Source organism: Aquarana catesbeiana, linkage group LG01 (assembly GCF_042186555.1).
Source record: "Aquarana catesbeiana isolate 2022-GZ linkage group LG01, ASM4218655v1, whole genome shotgun sequence".
NCBI lineage: Eukaryota > Metazoa > Chordata > Amphibia > Anura > Ranidae > Aquarana > Aquarana catesbeiana.
The window spans coordinates 495,326,381-495,354,106 of NC_133324.1; the positions used below are offsets into that span (position 1 = coordinate 495,326,381).

General features: G+C 42.3%; 1 protein-coding gene across 3 annotated transcripts in view; it reads left to right on the plus strand.

Annotated features, from left to right (window-relative positions):
• Positions 1-27,726, plus strand: part of GTPBP3 (GTP binding protein 3, mitochondrial) — a 134,940-nt gene that overhangs the window by 42,649 nt on the left and 64,565 nt on the right. For all 3 annotated transcript variants that reach the window (XM_073592205.1, XM_073592221.1, XM_073592212.1), the window contains exons 5-7: positions 5,438-5,640; positions 6,985-7,057; positions 8,046-8,189. In XM_073592205.1, coding sequence (XP_073448306.1) covers positions 5,438-5,640; positions 6,985-7,057; positions 8,046-8,189 — 420 coding nt within the window. The remainder of the gene's footprint in view (positions 1-5,437; positions 5,641-6,984; positions 7,058-8,045; positions 8,190-27,726) is intronic.

Consider the following 27,726-nt stretch of genomic DNA (forward strand, 5'->3'; position numbering starts at 1 on the left):
ATGCAATACCACAATGCAGTAGAGGCAGGGGGGGGGGGCACTGGAGAGCCTCGGAAATGGCCGAAAAGGCCCAAGGACACTTCGGCTGACCTCGGCTAACCTTCGGAAAGACTTCCTACCCAAGATTTGCCAAGGTCAGCTGTCCTCGGGCCTTTCCGTGCATTTCCGAACAGCTCTGCAAAAAAGCGGTACTGCACACCGCTTTGACCTGAATCGTGCTCGTTTTGCGAGACAATACTCGCAAACTGAGTTACGATTTTTAAAAATACAGTGCTCGTATTGCGAAACGTTCGTTAACCGCGTTACTCGCAATCCGAGGTTCCACTGTACATATCTTTTATCAAAATATTGCAATTCCCATGTGAGCATAGAAAATGTGCAATGAGATGTACAAAAAAAAATTATATATACGTATCGATTTCAAATATTAAAATTATAAGTTTAAACAATACTGAGGAAGTCACTTGTGATGAAATGCTTCAAGTGGGAGGGACTGCTGATGTCTCCAAGTTCAGTGCTCTGATATCACTGACAAATTATCAGTTAACCTCGAAAGTGTTACTGATCCAAGCGCTCAAATGGACAAAAAGTTTAAATGCACACCATCAGCTATTATAAGTAAAATCAATCAATAAAATATGCTAAAAAAACAAAACAGTCAATTCAGCATTAAGAGCGCTAAAAGTGCAATGAAGGAAAAAGCCCTTTAAAGAATTAATCCACTACAGAATATATAGAAAAAGTCCACGTTTAAAATAAATGAAAAATAATAAAAGATGTGCTCCGTAACCCTTAGTAACCGGGGCTAGGTTTTTCATCTGGATACCATGCACGAGGTGTTGGTGATGGTATCTAGATGAAAAACCTAGCTCCAGTTACTAAGGGTTATGGAGCACATCTTTTATTATTTTTCATTTATTTTGAATGTGGACTTTTTCTATATATTCCGTAGTGGATCGATTCTTCAAAGAATTTTTCCTTCATTGCACTTTTAGCGCTGTTAATGCTGAATTAACTGTTTTGTTTTTTTAGCATATTTTTTTTGCTCTGATATCACTGTTGCTGATGCTGGGGAGAAGGGATATAAATCCAAGGAAGTCTGAGCAAGCATTGTGGAGCATTTCTGTAACCTGACGCGCTGTTTGACCATTCATAGTAAAGTGACCATTATTCCCTGGTGAGTGCTAATCCTTGAGGGGAAGTACATTTTTGGTGGCCTGCAGTTACTCTTTATATTTTGAAGAACTTTATCATCACAAAGGGGGATTATATATATATAGGTGGATTCAACCTTATTTCCAAAAAATTTTGGGATGCTGTGTAAAATTAAATACAGAATGCAATGGTTTGCAAATCTTATCAACCCATATTTTATTCACAATAGAAAATAGAAAACCTATTAAATATGTAAACTGACAAAATGTATCATGTTCAGAAACAGTTAAGGTCATTTTGAAATTGATGGCAGCAACACATCTCAAAAAAGTTGGTACATGCCCATGTTTGTTCATAACCAAATGGAAAGAACATGGCACAACAGCAAACCTAGCAAGAGACGGCCGCACACCAAAACTCACGAACCGGGCAAAGAGGGCATTAATCAGAGAGGCAGCACAGAGACCTAAGGTAACTCTGGAGGAGCTGCAGAGGTCCACAGCAGAGACTGGAGTATCTGTACATAGGACGACAATAAGCCGTACGCTCCATAGAGTTGAGCTTTATGGCAGAGTGGCCAGAAGAAAGCCATTACTTTCAGCAAAAAACAAAATGGCACGTTTTGAATTTGCGAAAAAGGCATGTGGGAGACTCCCAAGATGTATAGAGGAAGGTGCTCTAGTCTGATGAGACTAAAATTGAACTTTTTGGCCATCAAAGAAAACACTATGTCTGGCGCAAACCCAACACATCACATCACCCAAAGAACACCATCCCCACAGTGAAACATGGTGGTGGCAGCATCATGCTGTGGGGATGTTTTTCAGCAGTCGGGACTGGGAAACTGGTCAGAGTTGAGGAAAAGATGGATGGTGCTAAATACAGAGATATTCTTGAGCAAAACCTGTACCACGCTGTGTGTGATTTTAGGCTACGTTGGAGGATCACCTTCCAGCAGGACAATGACCCCAAGCACACTGCTAAAGCAACTTGGTTTAAGGGGAAACATGTAAATGTGTTGGAATGGCCTAGTCAAAGCTCAGACCTCAATCCAATAGAAAATCTGTGATCAGACTTTCAAGAGTACTGTTCACAAGCACAAACCTTCCAACTTGAAGGAGCTGGAGCAGTTTTGCAAGGAGGAATGGGCAAAAATCCCAGTGGTAAGTTGTGGCAAGCTCTTAGAGACTTATCCAAAGCGACTTGGAGCTGTGATAGCCACAAAAGGTGGCTCTACAAAGTATTGACTTTAGGGAGGTGAATAATTATGCACATTGACTTTTTCTGTTATTTTGTCCTATTTGTTGTGAGCATGTTCTGTAAATTAAATGATGCAAATCCTCAAACAATCCATGTTAATTCCATGTTGTATTGCAATAAAACAGGAAAAATGCCAAGGGGGGGTGAATACTTTGGCAAGGCACTGTAGATGCAGGATGTGGTTTAGCATTGTCTGCTGAATTATGCAATTTCTCAACCGGGGTTCCGTTCCGCAAGAAGTCCCCAGGGGTTCTGCTACAATTCAACATTGGGGTGAAAGTATATCGGCTCAATGTTGTTTCCATTATTCCCAATGCACGCTGACAGTGAGTACTGTCAGCGCACATTGATACCCGATGCCTTCTCTGTAGTTCCGGCTCATAGAACTCAGAAGGCGGAATCAAAAGGAACACAGAAAGCGGGAGTTCTGATATTTCAGAGCATGGAGACCGAGAGCCGTGGGAGCCAAAAATGAAATATGTGGAAGCGGGGAGCCGTAAAGGGAACTGAGATTGAAAACCATGGAGGCAAGAGCACAGAGTGGGAGCCGTGAAGAAGACTGAGGAGGCGGGGAGTACAGAGAGGCAGCCGTGATGAGAGCCAAGAATGGAGGCAGGAAGCACCAGATCAGAAGGTAAGATCCTGTCTGAACAGTGGCAGTAATGCATACTGTGGAAGGGGGAGCAGAGAATAGGAGCACAAGGCTGGATTGGAATGTGAGTCCCTGTGTACAGAAAGGATAAAATGTAGACTGCAAGGGGGTGGAGCAGAGAACAGGAGGTGACATCTTATGTGTATGTATAGCAGCACTGAATACAGAGAACAGGAAGGGACATCTTATTTGTATGTATATTAGCACTGAATGCAGAGAACGGAGAACAGGAGGTGACATCTTATATGTATATATAGCAGCACTGAATGCAGACGGCAGAGAACAGGAGCACACAGTTGGATCAGGCTGAATGTAGCAGGAGGTGAGATTATAATAGCATTATGTACAATTATGGCATATTATAATCTCACCTCCTGCTACATTCAGCCTGATCCAGCTGTGTGCCCCCACTCTCTGCTCCCCCTTCTGCAGTCTGCATTCAGCCACTGCCATACACAGGATCTCGCCCCCTGCAACATTCAGCCATGTGCTCCCACTGTCAGCACTCCTGGCACCACCCTCACAGGTTAAGAGGAGCTGGAATTGTAGAGGAGGCACCAGGTATCAGTGCACATTGAAAATAACATTGGTATCATGTGCGTGTAAAAATTCTCAAATGACACCAACATTATGGTGTGAACAGGGCACATAGAAATCAATTGTTTTCTTTATGTCTTTACAGAGACCTACTGTACGTTAGAAAAATGCATGTCTCGTGATGTGGACAAGACCAAAGTATTCTATGCAGGTCAAATCTGCACAATTTTCCATAAATTTCATCAATTATCCATGCATGCATGTTATGAACAAGGCCCAACTGTTCCCGTAGTCTGCTGTCATATTTATGAATCTCAATATTTGGGAGTTTTGTGCAAGTTCCGCAAGGCCTCGTTCACAGTATATGTGCAAAAAAAAAACAGCTATATATATCAAATGTTCATTTATCTATATATTTTTTATTTTCTCATATGGACAATATGGTTTATTATATTTTTAGATATATTTCATAGAAAATTCGGTCGCATCAGCTCCTGATGAGTGGGGAAAACCCACGAAACGCGTCAAGCTCTGTTTTTGATGCCCCAGCTACATCTTACACGGAACCATAGTTATTTGTACCATCTGTTTCTCCTAATTACTTCAACTTTTTCCTTATTCAGTAAATGCACATTTACCATGTGGGGGCATGTGTCGGTATCAGGCATGTTGTTGCTAGCAATATTATGCTCTATTACTTTTTATCAACATCATATCAAGTGCTGCTATATGTATATACTTGTTATTATGCCTATGTTATGTGTACATCTCTTATACATATTATGTAATGAATTTTTTATTGTATATGAAATGAATACGTTTTTATTGTCTGTTATTTTGTACAATCAATAAACATTTCATAATGCAATTTAAATATGGTTTATTTTACCTCCACTACCCAAGCGCTTCATTTAAAGTCCCAACTTCCCTTTCATTTTTACCAAAAAAAAAAAACGAAGAATTTGTGAAGATTTGACTTACACAGAATATTTTGGGCTTGTTCTAACGTAGGTCTCTGCAAGGACATAAAGAAAACAATAGATTTCTATGTTCCCTGTTCACACTATAATGTTGGTGTCAGGTTAGTTCTAATATTTATTCTATTATTTAAAGCTATTTTTACAATAATTGTGGTTATAGCTACAGCTCGCTAATCAGACCCAATGTTCCGTGAGCTGTAGATCTGAAATTTTTTTTAGGGGTTCCCTGAGATCTAAAATGTTTTGCCAAGGGTTCCTCCATGATAACAAGGTTGAGAAACACTGCTGTAGATGATGATAAATTTAGTCTTTGCAATTTTACGTTGAGAAATATTATTCTGAAATTGTTCAATCATTTTTAGTCACAGCTTTTCAGACTGGTAAACCTTTGCCCATCTTTACTTGTGAGATACTCTGATGCCCTTTTTATACCCAGTCATGTTACTGAGCTGTTGCCAATTAACCTACTGTAATTATTTGCAAAATGTTGTTCCAGCTCTTTCTCGTTAGTTCCACTTACTGTGCCAGCTTTTTGTTACACTGTCCCAACTTTTGTGAGACATGTTGCTGACATGAATTTCTAAATTTCCTTTTTTTTTCTCCTAAGATGGTACATTTTCTCAGCTTAAACATATGTATGTTTTCTATTTTCTATTGTGAAAAAAAAAAATGTTTCTGAGATTTGCAAATGAGGCAGGGTGGTTAGAGGCGGGGTTATACAGGGGCTTGCTAAATGTTTTTGTTTTTTTGTTTGTCAATGTCCTGACCTCCTAAAGGTGACACTATAACCCAATTGTCTACAAATTTCTATCTTTGTGTCCTCTGTACAAAAATCAGATTTTTTTTCTCCTAGGACATCTAAAAACACTTCGCCCTGCAAAGCCAGGAGAATTTACAAAGAGAGCTTTTCAAAATGGGAAACTAGATCTAACTGAAGTAGAAGGTCTGGGGGATCTTATCCATGCAGAAACTGAAGTTCAAAGGCGACAAGCATTACGTCAGATGTCTGGAGACCTTGGACAACTTTATCACAAATGGAGCCATCGACTGATTCGGGTTAGAAATAGCATGCTGTACATGTGCCTTTTGTGACTGTATTGTGTTTTCTGCTTAAATTGAATTTATTATGTATTTTTAGTAATATTATTGGAACATTTATCTAAAAGTAATTTTGACAAAGCTTTCACTTTGCTTTCTTAAGCTGGCTATAAATTATTATTATTATTTTTTAAACCAGCGGGCTCATCGAAAAAAAACAAATGGATTCCTCTCTATTCACACACTGGTGGATAGAGGAATCATCCCTGCTTAAACATTGTATTCTGATAGCGGGAACTGTAAATGCCATCAAGTCAACTCATTTCGTTCAAAAGCCCTTAAAATTTGTCTGGACTTGCTATTTATATAGAATATGAGACATATTAAACAGGCTTCATTAGCCCTCGTTCACATTAAACGCGGCTTTGAGTAACCTCTTGTCATCCTGTCAATGACTACCTCCTTGCTTCTTCTGCTGTCCTCATTACTCATAGAAAGCCAATGCATGTACGGGGGTTTATCCAGCTTACATCCAATTGTTATTAGCCACGGTTGCTTCGTTGTAAGTGATCTCCCCTGCCTGATAATCAACATGTGATTTTCTTTCTTTTTTTTTTTTTTTTTTTTATTACTTTGTGTTTTTTTTTCTTTATTTCATTCTCTACTATATTTGTTTATATGATTTATTTATTTTTGTTTAACTGTTTCTTTTACCACTGAATGTATGATTTCTCTTACTCAGCATACATACACTGTACATCATGTTTCTATATGATTCCTTTCAATAAAAATACTATTAAAAAAAAAAAATCGCGGCTTTGAAATCATGCAACTTCATCTGAACGCGCATGATTTTAAAGCCGCATTTCAGTACAACTTCGGGGGCGACTTGAAAGACTTCTGTGCGGGTTCATGCACAGATGTCTATTGATGTCGTCGCCAAAAGTAGTGCAGGAAGTACTTTTGGAAATCGGCGCGGCAAAGTCGGTGTCGCACCAATTGGGACGGCGCCATTGCTGGCAATAGGCTGCAATTTGTCATGCGTTTTGACCTGTCAAATCGCAGGTCGAACTGCATTGATGTGAACGAGAGTTTATAGTTAGAATTTTGTTTCTTTGATATTTTTTTTTTATCCTGTTTCTTCGAATTTTTGAATTACAAAATTTCGAAATATTTTTTCAACAAAATTCTACTAGTGTATGGCCTGACTATGTCCTAATATGGGCTGACAACACACAATACTTTTGCGGACTGAGTTTTGTCAGCCCTGCCTAGTCTTCTCTTGACAAATTCAGACCGTTTGTCTTGCCATTCCGAGGTTCGCTGTTTTTTACTGAACTTTTTTTTTTCTTTCCTAATCAGGCATTGGCTCATGTTGAAGCCTTTATAGATTTTAGTGAAGATGACCATATTGAAGAAGGTGTTCTGTCCGCAGGTATCCATAGAAATTCTGTCTATGTTATTGTAGTATATTGTGCATAGATGTTATAGCATTTATGTTAGTATTACCGTATTTAACAGCAGGGAGTACAATAGCATATGAGCCAAATAATACATGACATCATTATGCGTTCAATTCCTTTCAGCCAAAACAACTGTTATTTTGCTAGCCTGACAAGCTGAATCAGTTTTATACATGTAACCTCACATTTATTTAAAAGGATTTTCTCCCAGAAATGCTGCTAGAATACAGGAATATACAGTAAATGTATTAATATTTCTTAATTTAAACATCAATGCAGTCCAACACATTATGGCCCCTTTCACACGATCGGACCATTCAGGTCCACCTGTCAGTTTTGACGGCGGACCTGAACGGGCGCTCCACGTTAGCCTATGGAGCGACGGATGTCAGAGGAGACATGTCAGCTAACATCCGACCCCGTCTGATCTGCTAAAAGCAGACAGATGGCCCTACGTCCGGATCCGTCGCGGGCAGATCGGATCGGGTGAGATCTGATGAAAACGGACATGCTGTCCGTTTTCATCCGATCCCTCCATAGGCAGCAGCAGCGCCTGACAAGCCCCTCCCTGAGTCTCTCCCTCAGTGAGCAGAGAGGGACCTGTCATCCGCCAGCTCAGCAGAGATCAACGGAGAGATCTCCCGCTGAGCTGGTGGACCGAGGCGGACTCCGTGGAAGCGGAGTCCGCCTCGTGTGAATGAGGGCTATCCTTTATGTTTAAAACATTGTAACTGCTTAAATGCAAATCCTAGGCCTTGCAAAGTCTTAACTGTAAACTATGGGCTCTCTGTGAATTTGCTTTACTGCCATTTAGTATTAATGTCATTCATTTATAAAGTGCCACCATGATATGTAGTGCTATTTATTAAGCAATAAAACGATGCGGATTACAATCTGCAAACAGAAATTACAGACACAAAAAAGGTCAAAACTTTTGATCTAACTCATTTGAATTGGCAGTTGATGAAGAAGTAGAAAAGCTTCAGAAAGAGCTGGAGGAGCATCTCAAGGACAACCGCCGAGGAGAGAGACTGAGAGATGGGGTGCAGGTGGTTCTAGCAGGAGCTACTAATGCAGGGAAGAGTAGCCTGCTTAATGTAATAAGTAAGTATCTGCTTCTTTTTTTTTCTTTGTGGTTATAATATTTGAAATAAAAACAAACCTGTGCTCTTTAAATGACAGGTATTTTAGACAGGAAAATCTTAAGCACTTTTTTTATGTGCTTATGTTTTTATCCGCTTGCCTGTTCCTTCCTGCCTCCTGCACATGCTTATTGGAATCATAGTGATGAGCCAATAGGAATGAATGTGAGACTTGTGGCTGATTTAGCAAAGGGGTACATTTTCAGTTATCAGAGAAATTTTCCCTTGGCTTAATAAATGTGGTGAAAATTCACTTTGCAAATAATACCCAATTATATGCGATAAAAAAAAGAAAAAAAACAAAACATTTTTTTCTTGGATGAAGGAACTCAGCAGAACTTCACCTCATTCACTAAACTAAGGACAAATTTGCCTGCAAAGTAAACAGCTTATTTGCCTTTAGTAAATCCGCTGTATCTGTAGGCTTTGAAAAGCTGTTGCAGGTTAGTGCATGCAACTTTAGATTCCTACACTTTCTATCTGTAGCAATTGTTTAGTTTATTTTTGTTTAATGACTTAACATTTTGGTCTTTAGTAAAAAGATGTTTTCACTTGCTGAAAGTGGATTATCCCTAATGTATTGTAGCAGATCCCACAAGTGGTCTGACATCTGTACCACCTGGATGTTGGTATTTTTTTTATTGAGAGTAGTTTGATAAGGAGGGGTGGGTGCCTCAAAATGTAGGTCTTATGCCCTGTACACACGGTCGGACGACGGAATATGTTTCGATCGGAGCTTGTTGTCAGAAATTCTGACCGTGTGTGGGCTCCATCGGACTTTTTCCATCGGAATTTCCGACACACAAAGTTTGAGAGCAGGCTATAAAATTTTCCGACAACAAAATCCGTTGTCGGAAATTCCGATCATGTGTACACAAATCCGACGCACAAAGTGCCACGCATGCTCAGAATAAATTAAGAGACGAAAGCTATTGGCTACTGCCCCATTTATAGCGTCAACGTACGTTTTTTACGTCACCGCGTTCAGAACGATTGGATTTTCCGACAACTTTGTGCGCCTGTGTGTATGCAAAACAAGTTTGACCCAACATCCGTTGGAAAAAATTCATGGATTTTGTTGTCAGAATGTCCGATCAATGTCCGATCGTGTGTACAGGGCATAAGACCAATCCTCCTCCAATGACTGCCTTCCTAGAACCCAATCCTAGGCTAGCTCAAAAGGTGGCCTCTCTTTGTAAGTCATCTCTGTCAGCATAGCAAATAAATCCAAAATTGCTCAAAGGTCTGCTGCTGGAGAAGTTCATAAATGTTTAAAATTCTTTAACCACAATGAAACCCCTGCCCAACCGTCATTTTGCTATAGGCCAGGTAGGGGTTTCATTGTTCTGACTGGACGTCATATGACATCCTCCAGAACAAGCTGCTCATGCGTGCCCCTGGGGGGCACGACGATCGGTGGTGTGGAGTGTCCCTTGGACACACCGCATCTCCAATCACTGTAAAGAGCCTATGATGTAGGCTCTTTACCATGTGCCACCTCATCAGTGCCTATCAATGCAGCCTATCAGTGCCCATCAGTGTAGCCTCATCAGCGCACATCAGTGAAGTAGAAAAATGACTTATTTACAAAATTTTACAACAGAAACTAAGAAAAACTTTTTTTTCTTTCAAAATGTTCAGTCTTTTTTCATTTATTTAGCAACACATAAAAAAGCCAGTGGTGATTAAATACCACCAAAGGAAAGCTCTATCTGTTTCTAAAAAAATGATAAAAATTTTGTTGGGGTACAGCATTGCATGAAAGCTAAGAATTGGCCTGGGCCGGAAGGGGGTAAAAATGCCCTGTATTGAAGTGATTAAGCAGCAATTTAGCAATGTCTCTTTGGATAGAGACCTATTGTAGTTGGGTAGTAGATATGAGAGAAAATGGACTGGGTTTTGAGGACAGCTGTAAGGATGGCAGAATTAAATCCCTTAGTTGTAACAGGAAGATAAGTATAGGTGGGAGAGAACTATCCTACTGAGTCAAAGGCAAGGATAAAATCAAAAAGTCAGATTTCTAGATATTTTTCATGAAGTTGCTAAGTGCCCCAAGCTGAGAGAATTCTTGTGGGATTTGGTATAATAGTGTTCAGGGATGAGAGATAGAATAAGAGATCATCAGCATAGAGCGCCAGCTTGTGATGACATGACACCAGACACAGGCCCTGAAGGGAGGGGTTGGTATCCAAAGCGACAGCCAAGTGTTCCATGGTATGGATATAGAACAATAATGTCAAGGCACAGCCCTGTCTGGTTTCTGTTGTGGATAGACGATGGCGAGGACGGTTGACCATGCACCCAAATCCTGGCAGTAGGTTTAGAGTTAAGAACCGTAATGTTAGATACAAAGACACTACTCAGGCCCAAATTGGTGACAGAGAACTTTATGCACCCTGTTAAATGCCCACTCTTTGTCCACCACAAGAAGGACTACAGGGAGTGAACAACTACAAGCTGCTGAGATGAGGTTGATGCTTCATATATTATCATCCTTCACCTGTCTACCTGAAACAAATCCTGTCTGATCTTGATGAATTGGGCAGTCATGCAAGGGCTGTAATATTAAGCGTAAAGCTTAACAGCCACATTAATCAGAGATATGGGGCGATAACTGTAGCAGATCATTAATTCTTTTTTAGTTTGGGTGGGATAGTAATTTAAGCTTAAGATGCTTGATTTGGAAATGGGCAGGGATTGGAAAGGGAGTTACTTTTTTGAATAAAGACAAAAGCAAGGAAAGCTCCTATGGTTTTATAGAACCTGACAGTAAAACTGTCCTAGTCCTGGACTCTTACTGATTTTGAAGGAAGCGAAATTCCTGTTCAGAGAAAAGAGTATTTTGTTTGTTTACATCTCCTGGGGCTATATGAGGAAATAGATTTTCCTTTAGGTAGATGGAGATTTTCGTTTCTAGATCCTGGGGTGGTAAATTGGCAAATTTACCCCTTATGTTGTATAAAGAGTCACTGAAGGATCTGAAGGTATCCAAGATCTCTGTCAGAGAGTAAACTAGTAAGTGTTTTAATGGACGAAATGTACGTAGACATCTTTCGAGGGTAAATGTTGTGTGCCAGAAAACAGCCATATTCATTGCTAAATTCAAAATATATTTGTGAAACCAGCCTCTCTGATTATTAAAGTTGTGCAAATTTTTTCTAACCACCATTAATTCTACAAAAAATGCTTCAAAACAAAGACATTTTTGGGATTTTTAAAGGTGCCCGAGTTGCCCAGAAGAGAGTCACGATTTGAATTTTTTTTTCTTTCTGCAGGTGGTACCCATGTTTCATAGTGATGCCCCAAGGGCACACTTAAGGGCTTCCCCCTGAACAGGGAGTGGAGTAGGGTATTCTAGAAATTGCTAGATAGTGAGGTTAAATTCCCCCTGGCATGTTTGCCTTTTATTAGGTTGTCATTTGGTCTTTAAAGGAAAAAGTCCAGCCTGAACTCGTTTGGCTGGGCTTCTCCTATGGGTCACAGGAGTGCAATTCGTTTTGCACTCCTGTGACCTGTTTTCAGCAGAGAGCGGTCTGAAGTCCACTCTCTGCTGACGTCAAACAGATTAGTCCAGGCACCGCGTCATCCTGACTCTGTAAGTCTGGATCCGCTAGGTGCCTGGACTGATCGCTGTCTCAGCCTCCCAGTGAGCCGCTGAGGGGCTGAGACAGCTGCTCCCTGCCCCTCCACAGCTCAGCGCTCCAGTGAGCTTGGAGGAGCAGAGCAGGAGAGCTGCTGATTGACAGTCAGCAGCTCTCTGCTTGGGGAGCCAAGAGAAATGAGCCATTGGCTCGGTTCTCAATGCAGAGGCCCCGGGGACAGATGCAGCATCGGACTGATGCTGCATCCACCTAGGTATGTATAAAGGGGCAAAAAAATGGATTCCTTTAAGAAAGAGGTGAGCATGAAGAATGGCAAATGAGGATGGGGAAGGTGACTGCAGCATGGTCTGACCACAAAATACGTGGCCTAAATATTACAGGTGATCCAACAAAGAGCGATGGACTTATACTTGATCTATCTTGACTACAAGTGTCGTGGACGGATAAGTAACAGCTAGGGTGTGAGATCCTCCAGCAGTCCTGGAACTTTTGCCTGTGCATGTGGTCTCAGAGTCTACCCAAAGGATGCTCTTGAGAGAGATGATTTGTTGTGTTCAGATGTGCATTTAGGAGCAGGTTAAAGTAGAATTATAAAAAAAAATCTCTTTGGATAGAGTAAGGGAGGGTTATAACCACTGCCAAAACAGGAGGTGAGAGGACATCCCTTTAAATTAAGGGAATCCTTTTGGGCCCCCGAGGTCTCCAGAACTAGTGTCCCCATTGGCAGATTGGGAAAACCCAAATTTTGGGGATTTTCTTTTACAACTACAATTCCCAAAAAATCGGGACACTGTGTAAAATCTCCATAAAAACAGAATGCAATGATTTGCAAATCTCATAAACCCCTATTTTATTCACCATAGACAATAGAAAACAAATCAAATGTTTGAACTGGGAAAATGTTCAGTTTAAAAAAATTAAGATAATTTGAAATTGATGGCAGCAACATGTTTAAAAAAAAGTTGGGACAGGTCCACATTTACCATGGTGTAGCATTCCCACCTCTTTTAACAACACTCTGTAAACAATTGGGAACTGAGGAAACCAGTTAGATGAGATTTGGGAGAGGAATGGGCAGAACTGACAACCTTAAAAGGGTCCTCTGCTCACTTAGCAGGTGGCTAGTAGGGTTAATGGGGAGGGTGGAGGGGTAAGTCAAGATTATCAGGTAGGAAGATGGGTTAATGCAGTTAGAGGGAGTCGTAGGGGCTCACAGAAAAGGAAGGCCAGCCCTAGGTTTAAGTACCCTAACAGATTTGCCAAGTTGGGTGAAAATGTGGGGGTGGCAAGCTCAGAGGTAGGAGCCCTAGATGTCACTGCTACCCCTAACAGCCGGGAGAGCAGCCCAGCTAGTAGGGGTGGTAAGGGTAGTGCTGGTAGTCCTAGACAGTTGGTGGTAATAGGGGATTCTTTAATCAAGAGGGGTTGATAGAATAATTTATCACCAGGGTCGCCTCAACCGTATGGTTTGCTGTCTCCCTGGTGCCAGGGTTTGGCATGTGATGGACCGGGTTGATAAATTACTGGGAGGGACTGAGCATGACCCAGCTGTCTTGGTTCACGTTGGAATCAATGACAGAATATATGGAAGGTGGACGCTCCTTAAGAACCAATTTAATGAACTAGGCTGTAATTTGAAGGGAAGGACCTCCAAGTGTTTTTTCACCAATGCCAGAAGTCTGCCAAGCAAAATAGGTGAGTTGGATGCTCTGGTGCACGAGGAGAACTATGATTTAATTGGTATTTCTGAATCTTGGCTTCATTCTTCACATGACTGGGCTATTAATATTCCTGGCTATGCTCTCTTTTGGAAAGACAGGGTAAAACGGAGGGGTGGTGGTGTCTTTCTCTATGTGAGACATGATCTCAAAGCGAGTGTGAAAGAGGACCTAGTTAATGGAGAGTGTGATGAGCCTGAAGCATTGTGGGTAGAAATGTACATGGGTGTGTGTACTACAAAGGTTATCATTGGAGTTTGTTATAGACCTCCCAGTGTTAATGAGCAGGTGGAGACTCAGCTCCTGGAACAGATAGAAAGGGCTGGGATGGTAATAATAATTGGGGATTTTACCTACTCGACGGACTTGACTGGAGTAATGGCACTGCTTCAAAAGTTAAAGGGCAAAAATGTATAAACAAGGCAATTTTATGATGCAGTTTATTGAGGCCCCGGCTAGGAATGATGCTTTGCTGGACCTGGTGATCTCAAACCATGAAGGGCTTATTATCAATATTCATATAAAAAAACATTTGGGTAGCAATGACCATAACATCATTTAATCTAATGTTAGCTGTAAGCAACAAATACATTTGGGAAATATTTAAACACTTAACTTTAAGAGAGCAAATTTTCCAGGGATGAGGGCTGCTCTCCAAGACTTAGCCTGGGCGGGAATATTGGCATTTATGAACACAGAGCAGAAATGGGAATGCTTCAACAAGACTGTATACGAACTCACTGCAAAGTACATTTCCACGGGCAATGAGTTTAAAAGGCTAAAAATAAAACCTATGTGGCTCACTGTCAAAGTTAAAAAAAGCTATAAATATTAAGAGAAGAGCTTTTAAAAAATATAAAAGTGAAGAAACACTATCATCGTTTATATGTTAGAAATAATATAATAAAATATGTAAAAAGGAAATCAAGAATGCAAAAATTCAAATGACAGATTGTAGTAGGACAAACTCCAAAAAAATCTTCAAATACAGCATCTCACAAAAGTGAGTACACCCCTCACGTTTTTGTAAATATTTTTTTTATATCTTTTCATGTGACAAAACTGAAGAAGTGACACTTTGCTACAATGTAAAGTTGTGAGTGTACAGTTTGTATAACAGTGTAAATTTGCTGTCCCCTCAAAATAACTCAACACACAGTCATTAATGTCTAAACCACTGGCTGTTTAAGACCTTGCGTTCCTCCACCTTCCGATTGAGGATGCCCCACAGATGCTCAATAGGGTTTAGGTCTGGAAACATGCTTGGCCAGTCCATTACCTTTACCCTCAGCTTCTTTAGCAAGGCAGTGGTCGTCTTAGAGGTGTGTTTGGGGTCGTTATGTTGGAATACTGCCCTGTGGCCCAGTCTCCGAAGGGAGGGGATCATGCTCTACTTCAGTATGTCACAGTACATGTTGGCATTCATGGGTCCCTCAATGAACTGTAGCTCCCCAGTGCCAGCAGCACTCATGCAGCCCCAGACCATGACACTCCCACCACCATGCTTGACTGTAGGCAAGACACACTTATCTTTGTACTCCACACCTGGTTGTCGCCACACATGCTTGACACCATCTGAACCAAATAAGTTTATCTTGGTCTCATCAGACTACAGGACATGGTTCCAGTAATCCATGTCCTTTGTCTGCTTGTCTTCAGTAAACTGTTGCGGGCTTTCTTGTGCATCATCTTTAGGTGCATCACCTTCTGGGACGACAGACCAATTTGATGCTGTGTGCTGTGTATGGTCTGAGCACTGACATGCTGACCCCCCACCCCTTCAACCTCTGCAGCAATGCTGGCAGCACTCATACATCTATTTCCCAAAGACAACATCTGGATATGAGACGCTGAGCATGTGCACTCAACTTCTTTGGTCGACCATGTTCTGAGTGGAACCTGTCCTGTTAAACCGCTGTATGGTCTTGGCCACCGTGCTGCAGCTCAGTTTCAGGGTTTTGGCAATCTTCTTATAGCCTAGGCCATCTTTATGTAGAGCAACAATTCTTTTTTCAGATCCTCAGAGAGTTCTTTGCCATGAGGTGCCATGTTGAACTTCCAGTGACCAGTATGAGAGAGTGAGAGAGATAACACCAAATTTAACACACCTGCTCCCCATTCACATCTGAGACCTTGTAATGAGTTACATGACCCCGGGAGGGAAAATGGCTAATTGGACATTTTCACTTAGGGGTGTACTTACTTTTGTTGCCAGCGGTTTAGACATTAATGGCTGCGTGTGATGTTATTTTGAGGGGACAGTAAATTTACACTGTTATACAAGCTGTACACTCACTACTTTACATTGTAGCAAAGTGTAATTTCTTTAGTGTTGTTACATGAAAATATGTAATAAAATGTTTACAAAGATGTGAGATACTGTATAGTAAATAGTAAAAAGGTCAGGTCTGAGCATGTAGGCCCTTTACAAAATAATCTGTAGTTGGTGACTGGGGCAAAGAGAAGGCAAATGTATTAAATACTTTCTTCAGCTCTGGGTATAATAAGGAGCATGGGGGAGCTCAAGTCCATAACGGGGATGGTATTGACACAGCCCCAAATTATCCACAAAGGCTGAAAAGTGATATGGTCCAGAAATATTTAGACTGGATGAAGGTGGATAAAGCACCAGGACCAGATGGCATCCACCCATGGATCCTAAAAGAATTGAGCTCTGTCATTGCAAAGCCATTGTTTCTAATTTTTAGGGACACATTAATGACTGGAATAGTACCACTGGATTGGCATAGGGCCAATGTGGTGCCTAAAAAATATTTTAAGCAACAGACAGCATGGATTCATGAAAGACAGAAGTTGTTAAACAAACCTGATTTGTTTTTATGAGGAGATAAGTAAAACCTTGGACAGAGGGGTGACTGTGGACGTAGTATACTTGGATTTTGCAAAAGCATTTGACATTTCCCCACACATGGCTAATGTGTAAGGTTAAGTCTACAGGCTTGGAAAGATCAGTTTGTTAATGAATAGAAAACTGTCTAAAAGACAGAATTCAGAGAGTAGTGGTTAATGATTCTTCCTCTGAATGGTCTAAGGTTATCAGTGGTGTATCCCAAGGTTCAGTATTGGGACCATTATGCCGCGTACACACGGCTGGACTTCCTGACAGAAAAAGTCTGATGGGAGCTTTCGGTCGGACATTCCGACCGTGTGTATGCCCCATCGGACTTTTTCTGTCTGCATTTCCAACGGACTCAGATATAGAACATGTTCTAAATCTTTCCGTCGGAAATGCTGACAGAGTTTAGCCCATTGGCAAGTCTGGCCGTGTGTATGCGGCATTACTTTTCAATACCTTTTATAAATGATATAGGGTCTGGGATTAAAAGTACCATTTCAGTCTTTGCAAATGACACCAAGCTATGCAGTGGCATAACATCCTTTACAGGATGTATCCAACTTACAAGCAAACCTCAATGCACTGTTTCATTGGGCTACTATGTGGCAAATGAGGTTTAATGTTGATAAATGTAAAGTTATGCACTTGGGGGCTAAGAATATGCATGCATTATACACACTAGGGGGAGCACAACTGGGGCAATCCATAGTGGAGAAGGATTTGGGGGTTTTGGTAGATCATAAGCTTAATAATAGCATGCAATGCCAAGCTGTGCTTAACAAAGCGAGCAAAGCCCTTTCTTGTATTAAGAGAGGTATGGACTCCAGAGAGCGAGATATCATTTTGCCCCTGTACAAATCATTAGTAAGACCTCATCTGGAATATGCAGTTCAGTTTTGGGCACTAGTTTTCAAAAAGGATATCGGGGACTGGAGAGAGTGCAGAGAAGGGCAATCAAACTACTAAGAGGCATGGAGGAGCTCAGCTATGAGGAAAGATTAGAGAAACTGAATTTATTATAGGAATTTTTTATAGGAGATTAAGGGGGGATATGATCAACAAATACATAAGGGGTCCATATAGAGAACTTGGTGTTGAGTTATTCACTTTTAACCACTTCCGGACCGGCCACCGTTGTTGTACGTTGGTACTTTGAAGGAGGATATCGTTGTTATGGTAGCAGCTAGCTGCCATAACCCCGGTATCCTCTTCTTCAGTGAGCTTATTGGCGGCGGGAGACATGGAGACGAGTGAGGGGAAGATGGTCCCCACCCGTCTCCATATTATTGCAGGGCGGAAGCGACGTCAAAACGTCACTTCCACCCATAGCTCTTAATTGCATTTTAGTGTAAATATGAGATCTCAGGTCTTTTTGACCCCAGATCACATATTTAAGAGGTCCTTTCATGCTTTTTTTTCTATTACAAGGTATGTTTACATTCCTTGTAATAGAAATAAAAGTGACACAATTTTTTTTTTTTACTGTGTAAAATTGAAAAAAACAAAAGTCAAAATAAATAAGAAAAAATAAATAAATTTCTAAACGGCTAAACGCATCCCGTCCCGACGAGCTCGAGTGCAGAAGCGAACGCATAAGTGACTAGCGCCCGCATATGAAAACGGTGTTCAAAGCACACATGTGAGGTATCGTCGCGATCAGTAGAGCGAGAGCAATAATTCTAGCCCTAGACCTCCTCTGTAACTTAAAACATGCAACCTGTAAAATTTTTTAAACATCGCCTATGGAGTTTTTTTAAGGGTAATAGTTTGTCGCCATTCCACGAGCGGGCGCAATTTTGAAGCATGACATGTTAGGTATAAATTTACTCAGCGTAACATTATCTTTCACAATATAAAAAAAAAATTGGGCTAACTTTACTGCTGTCTTATTTTTTAATTAAAAAAAAGTGTATTTTTTCCAGAAAAAAGTGCGCTTGTAAGACCGCTGCGCAAATACGGTGTGACAGAAAGTATTGAAACGACCGCCATTTTATTCTCTAGGGTGTTAGAAAAAAATGTATAATTTTTGGGGGTTCTAAGTAATTTTCTAGCAAAAAAAACTGTTTTTAACTTGTAAACAACAAATCTCAGAAAGAGGCTCGGTCCCTAAGTGGTTAAGGTCATCACGGAGGACAAGGGGGCACGCTTTACGTCTAGAGGAAAAGAGATTTCATCTCCAAATACGGAAAGGTTTCTTCACAGTAAGAGCTGTAAAAAGGTGAAATAGACTACCTCCAGAGGTGTTTCTGGCCAGCTCAGTAGATTGCTTTGATTCTTTCCTAGGTGTACATAATATAACTGGGTACTAAAATTTATAGGTAAAGTTTATCCAGGGAATATCCAATTACCTCTCGGGGGGGATCAGGAAGGAATTTTTCCCCCTGGATCATGCTTTGCTGGGGTTTTCCGCCTTCCTCTGGATCAACTGTGGGTATAGGATTGTGTATATGGGATTGTATGGGTTTTTTTTGTTTTTTTTTGCACTAGATGGACTTGTGTCTTTTTTCAACCTGACTAACTATGTAAGGCTGGGTTCACACTGCTGCGGTGCGGGAACGCAGCGAATTTACTGCGGGTTCCCGCATCGCACCAACTCGCACGGCAGTTCACACTGCCATATGCGAACTGCTGGGGAGTGTCATACAATGTTAATGACACCCCCAGTTCAGCCCGCATATTGCAATGCGAACTGACAATTCGGACATTTTCGGATCGCATAGGTGTGAACACCCATGCGATCCGATTTTGGTCCGAACAAAAAAAAGGGTCCTGTGCGAGTTTGGACCGAATGCGGTGCGATATCAGCCATACTATCTGTATGGCTGATATCGCACAGCACAGACATCGCATGTGATGTGAACAGCAGTGCGCTGCGAATCACATGCGATGTCTGCCACCGCAGCAGTGTGAACCCAGCCTGACTATGAATGTTGTCCTATTCTTACCCGATATAGGATGCTAACTGCTCAACATCAATTTTGATAGGACTGTTATTATTTCATGCTCACAAATCTATACCCGCAGGCCCCTATTTTAGACTTCTGGAAGTCTTTTGTTAATAAATTGGTACCATTGTATAAATTTACATATGAATTTATACCCAATCATATTTCTGGGCCGTTGTCAATGAACCTAATTAGTTGAAAAATGTTCTCCCAGCTTTCCCTTATTAATACCACTTACTTTGCCAGCTTTTTGTTGCCCTATTTTAACTTTTCTGAGATGTGTTGCTTCCATCAATTTAAAAATCACCTTATTTTTTGCATTCAAAATTTTTTATTTATGTCGGCATAAAAACAAAACAAAAAACAGCCATATGGCAACAATATCACATTGTCAAGAGTAACACACATAGTATATTTCCAGCATGAAAGATTATAGTTACAACAGAGCACAAGGAGACCTAGGTTGGAGAGAAAGTTAGTGTAATAGGAAGTGGGTCCCGCCTTTGTACCACCCCGGAATTCATGGACAAAGGTACAAAGCTCCCAGGTCTGATCAAACAACTTACTGCAATCGTTAACAATCCCTGAAATCTTTTCATGTACCGTGATCCAAGATATTTTATGTTTCAATCGCTTAAATGATACTGAGGGTGTCTTCCATGCTCCTGCTATAACAATCTTAGTCGCTAGCAAAATAAAGAAAATTAGACATTTCAGTGGACGTGGCCAGCCCGAAGGTAAGTTATTAAGTAAGGCTAGATAAGGTTATTGCTCAATAGAGAGTCCTGTTATTTTTCAGAGCATCGAAAACACCCTATTCCAGAAGGTCCTAATTTTTGGACACTCCCACCAAATGTGAAGCATGGAGCCTTGCAAATTACAGCTCCTGAAGCATTCTGCGGTGGCTGTGCTATACATCCTGGCCAGGCCTAAATACCATCTAGCCAATACTTTCAGACTGGCTCCTATCAGAGAGACATTCAGGATGCCTTTGTAGGAAATTTGAAGTCTAGAACACCAAGACTCCAGGTCCTCAGCACAGTCCTAGGCCAGCCAGCATGTATGGTTGTTTCTGAGGTGGAGTGAGCAGTGACTCATATAACATAGAAATTCCCCCTCTAGAACCCTGATCTTTAGTGCACCATTGCTCATATGCTGTTAGAGCAGGAGGCTTCCCCCGAGGGCCACATTGACTGCAAAAAATGAGCTATTTGATAAAAACTGAACCGTTCTGTTGGAGGCATCTCCAGGACAGAGGAGCAATGGGAAAGAGTAAGGGGACCGCGATGAGTAAAAAAGTGATGCGATATAGGCCCTTGTCCGTTCACCACCTGAATGCCCTAATGTCCATACCAGAAGGAAAATCAGGGTTATGAAAAATATGAGCCAGAGGTGTAAATGTGGAGGTCAGCAAGGGACTAGAATGCACTTGATCCCAGATGGCAAACGAGTGGGATTGTGTGGGGGACTGTATTAAGGGTCTTTCTTTGAGGGGGCGCCACAGGAGGAAATCAATCGCGAAGGACGAAATAGCTTGATGTTCCATTGGAACCCCATCAGGTCTCTTGTGGCAAGAGTAGATGGTCGATGGTTGCATTATTTGCACTGCCTTATAGTAGGCATAGAAATCGGGAACACCAAGACCCCTCCCCCTTGATCGGGGAGCAAACAAAGTGGAGCGAGCCAATCTATGACCTTTAGTGCCCCATATAAACGTTATCACTTTAGCCTGAAAGCGGAAAAGGTCCAACCTAGAGACCCTTACCAGTAAAGACCTGAATAAATATAAAAGTTTAGGCAAAAGGGTAATTTTGATTGCATGAATTCTACCAAGCCGCGAGAGATTATGCAGGGCCCAACTAGAAAGTAGTCGTTCCAGGTGTCTAAAACAGGAAGAGTAATTTAACCTCATATAATGACGAGTATGAGGGAGAGAGATTAATCCCTAAATATGGAAGAGCTACCTAGTGCCATTAAAAAAGGAAAGGATTCCCTCTTACGTGAGAGCAGTGAGGCAGGAACATTAATATTCATAGCAGAAGATTTTGTCTCGTTCACTCTGAGCCCAGAGATCTTGCCAAAGTTACGCAAAGTCTGAAGAATGTTCGGGAGTGAGGTAAGGGGGGAGGTCACAAAAAATAGCATAATATTAATTTTTAAATAGAATAACACACATTTATGTGTATGGGGACTACATAGCACTTCTTTAATCGGGTCTTCCCGTATCACCACGGCCACAGTTTCGATCACAATAGCGATAAGCAGTGGGGACAGCGGGCGATAGGGTCAGAATGGTATCCCAACAACTTACCCTGGCTTGTGGGCGAGAGTAGAGTGATCCCAAGATACGTAAAAAGAGAGGAGCAAAGCCCCAGGTCTCTAAATCCTGAAACATGTACGTCCAGGACACGGAATCAAAAGCTTTTTGGAAGTCTAAGGACAGGAGGAGCCCCTCCTGAGAGATGCCCCCAGGCCATCCCGACTGCAGAAGCGTGATGACGTCCACTGCTCTTCTTATCTGATCTGGCCCCTGACAACCTGGGATGAAGCCCACCTAATCTCTATGTACATAAGAACTGATAAAGGATGACAGTCTGTTAGCCAATACTTTTGTGAACAGTTTAAGATCATTATCTATAAGTGAAATGGGCCAGTAGTTTTCAACCTCCCCGTATCCTTATTGGGCTTTGGAATAACTGATATATATGCCATATGGGAGGTGGGGTCCAAGGCGGCCCCATCCCTTAAAGTATTAAAGTACCGAATCAGATGAACCAAAAAATCCTGGAACTTGTGATAATATAGAGCCAGAAAGCCGTCCGGGCCTGGAGCAGAACCTGTCATTGAGGATTTTAAAAACAACCTTTTTTTTTCGTATAATGGTACATTTTTCTAAACATTTGATATGTTTTTTATTTTCCACTTCCTTTTCCTTGTCTTCTGTCTGGAAGTCTAAATGGACCGCCATTGCCACTCCCTTAGATTTGGAGACTAGATTTAGGGTGTTAATCTAGGTAGTGTAGTGTTTACTTTGTATGTATATTTTCTGAAGAAGAATATCCATTTTTAGCGAAAATTATATAGTATTTGAGACCAGTAGATGTACCATTAAGGCAATTAGAAAGGGAGCAATAAGTATTACAATAAGCAATCTTTGTCATAGAGGGGGAAGGGGAAAGAAAGTATATGAGAGTGTATGAGGAGATGGAACAACAAACTACAGAAATTTTTGTAGCACCCATTTTGTGTGGTATAAAACAAAACCATAGTGGGGAATGAGTTAACGAACACGACTAAGAAGTGAAATAGAAGGGCAGTGAGAGAGTGGAGGCCCATGTAGCAGGTCGCCTTCTGTTCCGCACCCATCCCCCTTCTGCCGTAGTTATCACTGCAATGGTATTGGCATAGGATCATGGGATGCAGTCTGGCTAATTTGTTGTGTAGACCCCTATATAGACTATCTAGTAACATCATCGCCATTTAAAGCAGAATTTCACTCTCTCAATCAACATTGCCTATTTTGAATCCTTATGCTGCTAGAATAAGTAAATAGATTGGAAAGTATATCATACAATTACATTCTTCAGTTACTTTCTAGTTTCCAGGCCTAGGCCAATTATGTCATACATCCCAGGAGTTTTCAGGAGGGGAGGAGGGGTTTTCTCAGCTAAGCACACCCTCCTGCATGCCTGAGCTAAGGGAAGATAGATTCCAGCAAGTACAGTAAATTCTATGGGAATTATCTGCCTTTACTCAAGGTGGCCACAGCCAGAAATGCGAGGGGGTGTTTTCCAAAGTGACTTCTCAGCAAGATAAAGTATGGAGATGAAATAGCGTTTTTGGTTTGTGGTTTGGTGTAGTTCTGTTAAGGAGAACACCGATAAAGATAAAATTACTGCAGGTGGAGGTAGACTGTTTGCAGGACAGGAGTAGGTGGATCACAGTTTGAATGAAAGGGAGAAAATCCCCTGACTAGATATCAGATGAAGTCTCAACAGATATCAACAATAAAATCCGAAAGTGGTAGATCATATAAAGGACCATATTTGCTCTTGCCCAGCCTGTAGCAATTGGTCAAAAGACTGATGTGCTTTTGTCAAAGCAGCAGAGGTACAGCTTGTTTTCAAACTTGCCTTTTGCCGATGCAGCACAGAGCTCTAAGGTTAATGAGCTTAATTAGACTAGTCTCCATTTGTATGCACATTTTTCTGTTCATTTAAGATCTGTTGACCTAGCTATAATATCAGTAATTGCCACGGTCAGTCCAGGCATGTATAATGCAATGATTTCTTGCTGCTTTCAGTGTCGCAGTTTATGAAACATACTGGCACCTACATGCAGTACGACATTTTGTAGAAATAGTTCTGGCCCTAAAGAAAAAAAAAATCCTCATGTCTGAGGAGAGGTTGTATAATATCCAAACAATATTTTCCATTATTATTATATTATACAGGATTTATTTTGCACCAACAGTTTGCGCATTGCTTTACAAAATTAAGGCAGACATTACAGTTACAATACAATTTGGAACAAGCAGAGCCGGATTAAGAGCATTATGGGCCTGGTGCTGAGGATTTTGGTGGGCCTTAAGGGCTGTGCGTCAGCGTGTGCACCTGAGGTGAAAGGGTGCAGCAGGACAGGCCCAATGCTATGAAAGTCTCAGGCTTCCATAAGAGCCCTGCATTGGCGTGCATGGCGCGCCCTGAGGTGAGGTTGAAGGGCACAGCTGTGCAGCCCTAACACAACACTACAGAAGCTGAATACCTGGCTTCCATTAGTACTACCCACGATGCCCGTTATTAATCCCGCCACCCAGCCCAGGTGGCGCATGCGGAATGCAGGACCGGTCAGACCAGGGGAGAGCTCTCCCTCTCGGCCCATTGCTTTCCATGCACAGCCTGTTTTTTTTGGGAGGCTGGGCCTAGGGCTTTTTTTTCAGAGAACAGGTGCAGGAACCCCCCTTCCTGCGGGGGAGCACGCCACGTCATGGGGTGGGTGTGGCCAAATTGTACAGTGGGAGGAGAGCATAATACACAGAGCCAGGAAGTGGACAACGTCTTCTGTATAGCGGTACTGGCTTGTTGCGGTGAAGTAAACGCTCCTCACTACCTGCTTGATTGATTGCAAGTTTATTAAAGATCATTGATGTACGTATATTTATTGAAGGGGGGTGTATGTATGTGTTGGAAGGGATTACAGTCAATAAACAGGATTACGCTATGTGCGCCTCTCTCTTTGTTTTTTGACTTATTGTGAGCCCTGAACATCTATGATCCCTCCGGAGTGGTGTTAACAGCAGCTGCTGGTGTGAAGTACTATTTTGAATGCTTTATTACTTTCCAGCTCTGGTGAGTTTAACCCCCTGAGGGGAGTGTGTTCACACTGGGTGGAATCTGGAGTGATCGGTGGAAGGTGCACGTTGAGGAATTTTTTCATGATCACCTGATGAACGCTTTATGAACTACACTCTGAACTCTGCATCACTTTTCTTTTTAAGGGACTTTCTTTTAAAGGATTTTCTTTTGCATGTGTAGTTGGCCACATGTTTATCATATTATTGCTCAACATTAGCGCTGTTTAGTGTGACAATTTAGTCTGGTTTTAGATTATTTTTAAACACTGTTTTTACATAATACACAGAGCGCTGGGTTCAGGAGAGCGTAATACGCAGAGCGCTGGGTTCAGGAGAGCGTAATACACAGAGCGCTGGGTTCAGGAGAGCGTAATACACGGAAAGCTGGGTTCAGCAGGAGCATAATACATAGCGCTGGGTTTAGGAATGTGTAATACACAGAGCGCTGAGTTCAGGACAGCATAATACACAGAGCGCTGGGTTCAGGAATGTGTAATACACAGTGCTGGGTTCAGGAGAGCATAATATACAGAGCTCTGGGCTCAGGAGAGCGTAATACACAGAGCGCTGGGTTCAGGAGAGCGTAATACACGGAACACTGGGTTCAGGAGGAGCATAATCCATAGCGCTGGGTTCAGGAATGTGTAATACACAGAGCGATGAGTTCAGGACAGCGTAATACACAGAGCGCTGGGTTCAGGAATGTGTAATACACAGTGCTGGGTTCAGGAGAGCATAATACACAGAGCTCTGGGTTCAGGAGAGCGTAATACACAGAGCGCTGGGTTCAGGAGAGCGTAATACACAGAGCGCTGGGTTCAGGAGAGCGTAATACGCGGAACACTGGGTTCAGGAGGAGCATAATACATAGCGCTGGGTTCAGGAATGTGTAATACACAGAGCGATGAGTTCAGGACAGCGTAATACACAGAGCGCTGGGTTCAGGAATGTGTAATACACAGTGCTGGGTTCAGGAGAGCACAATACACAGAGCTCTGGGTTCAGGAGAACGTAATACACAGGCAATGCCCATCAATGCAGCTTCATCAGTGCCCATCAATAACGCCTCATCAGTGTCATTAATGCAGCCTCATCATCAGTGCCCATTAATGCAGCCTCATCATCAGTGCCCATTAATGCAGCCTCATCATCAGTGCCCATTAATGCAGCCGCATCATCAGTGCCCATTAATGCAGCCTCATCATCAGTGCCCATTAATGCAGTCTCATCATCAGTGCCCATTAGTGCAGCCTAATCATCAGTGCTAATTAATGCAGCCTCATCATCAGTGCCCATTAATGCAGCCTCATCAGTGCCCATTAATGCAGCCTCATCATCAATGCCCATTAATGCAGCCTCATTATCGGTGCCCATTAATGCAACCTCATCATCGGTGCCCATTAATGCAGCCTCATCATCGGTGCCCATTAATGCAGCCTCATCATCGGTGCCCATTAATGCAGCCTTATCATCAGTGCCCATTAATGCAGCCTCATCATCAGTGCCCATTATTGCAGCCTCATCATCAGTGCCATTAATGCAGGCTCATCATCAGTGCCCATTAATGCAGCCTCATCATCAGTGCCCATTATTGCAGCCTCATCATCAGTGCCCATTACTGCAGCCTCATAAGCAGTCCCCATTAATGAAGTCTCATCATCAGTGCCTGGCCCCATCCCTTCAGCCTTACCTGGCTCAGCTGGCTGTGCCCAGGCATCTGAAGAGGAGAGCCACCGCAGCCGGTTTACACAGAGCAGGCCCTGTGCGGCCGAGTGACACACGAGGTTCGGCCTCCTGACTGGGTCGGCTCCTATGATGGACAGCTCAGCCGGTCTAGCAGGCAGGGCCTCATGTGTCACTCGCCCATGGATATTTTGACAGAACGACGGGTAAGCGGGAGATGGAGATCCCCGCTCTGTAAACCAGCGGTGCTCACCCCCTCAACTGAGCAGTGTGCGGTCACTTGTAGCACAGAAGCCGGGCTTCTGTGTTTACAAGTGACAGAAAACCATGACAGAGAGTCTGGCTAGCCAGGGCCTATTTTATGGTAGGGGCCTGGTGCTGCAGCTCCAATAGCCCCTATGTTAACCCGGACCTGGGTACAAGAGGAATCGGAGAGCCCTGCTCATTAGAGCTTACAATTCCATGTTTGACAATAACACATCTGAGAAAGATCTCCTGCTAAATCTCTAACAACTGACCAGTGTTTTGCTAAGCTCTTAGCCATTCTGTGAAGAAAATAGTATAAATATAAATATTTTTTAAACTTACACAGTGATTTACATTATAGCCAGAATAGGCAGACAGCAATACAGAACGAGGGCCTTTAAGCTGAATGCAGCCATCTGTATCTTGTAGCAACTGCTGTCTCCTATAGCAACTGAACTCTCAACTTTCAATATGGATCTGCACACGTAACTCACAGTAGCCCATTGTAGATCTTCTCCCACATCTCACAGTATCCCACTGTAGATCTTCACACTGAGCTCCATGTCTTTCTCACTAGACTTCCAAGACCCCAGCTGCCACTGGATCCCCTGAGCTCTTCCACAGCTAACCCGCTGTATACATGTCAAGCTTCACCCACGCTACCCGCTGGGTCCCTGACTTGATTCTGCTGAAGCTTTCCCACTTCTTCACCATCTCCGGCTAGTGAAAAAGGCTGCTCCGGTACTTATTCAGACTTCATACACTGGTCTCTGATAACAGGAGTGGTTGTCCCTTGGTGGCAACTGCTTCTCCTTTACCTCTGACCTTGATCCTCACTTGCCTCTGGAAACAGGAGTGGTCGTCCCTTATAGCAACTGCTTCTCTTTCACCTCTGGCAACATTCGGTTCCCTGTCCGGCTGAACCTTGGCAACTTGGTTAGGCTCCTGACCTGAAGCCCCAACCCCACGCTGCTCCACAAAGTCCTGGATAGGCCTCAGACAGCCTAGCAGCCAGGTGCTTCCAGATAGGCCTCAGGCTTCTGGCCTAGAAACCGCGAGCTATACAACATATGTTCACCGAGACAGCCATCCGGG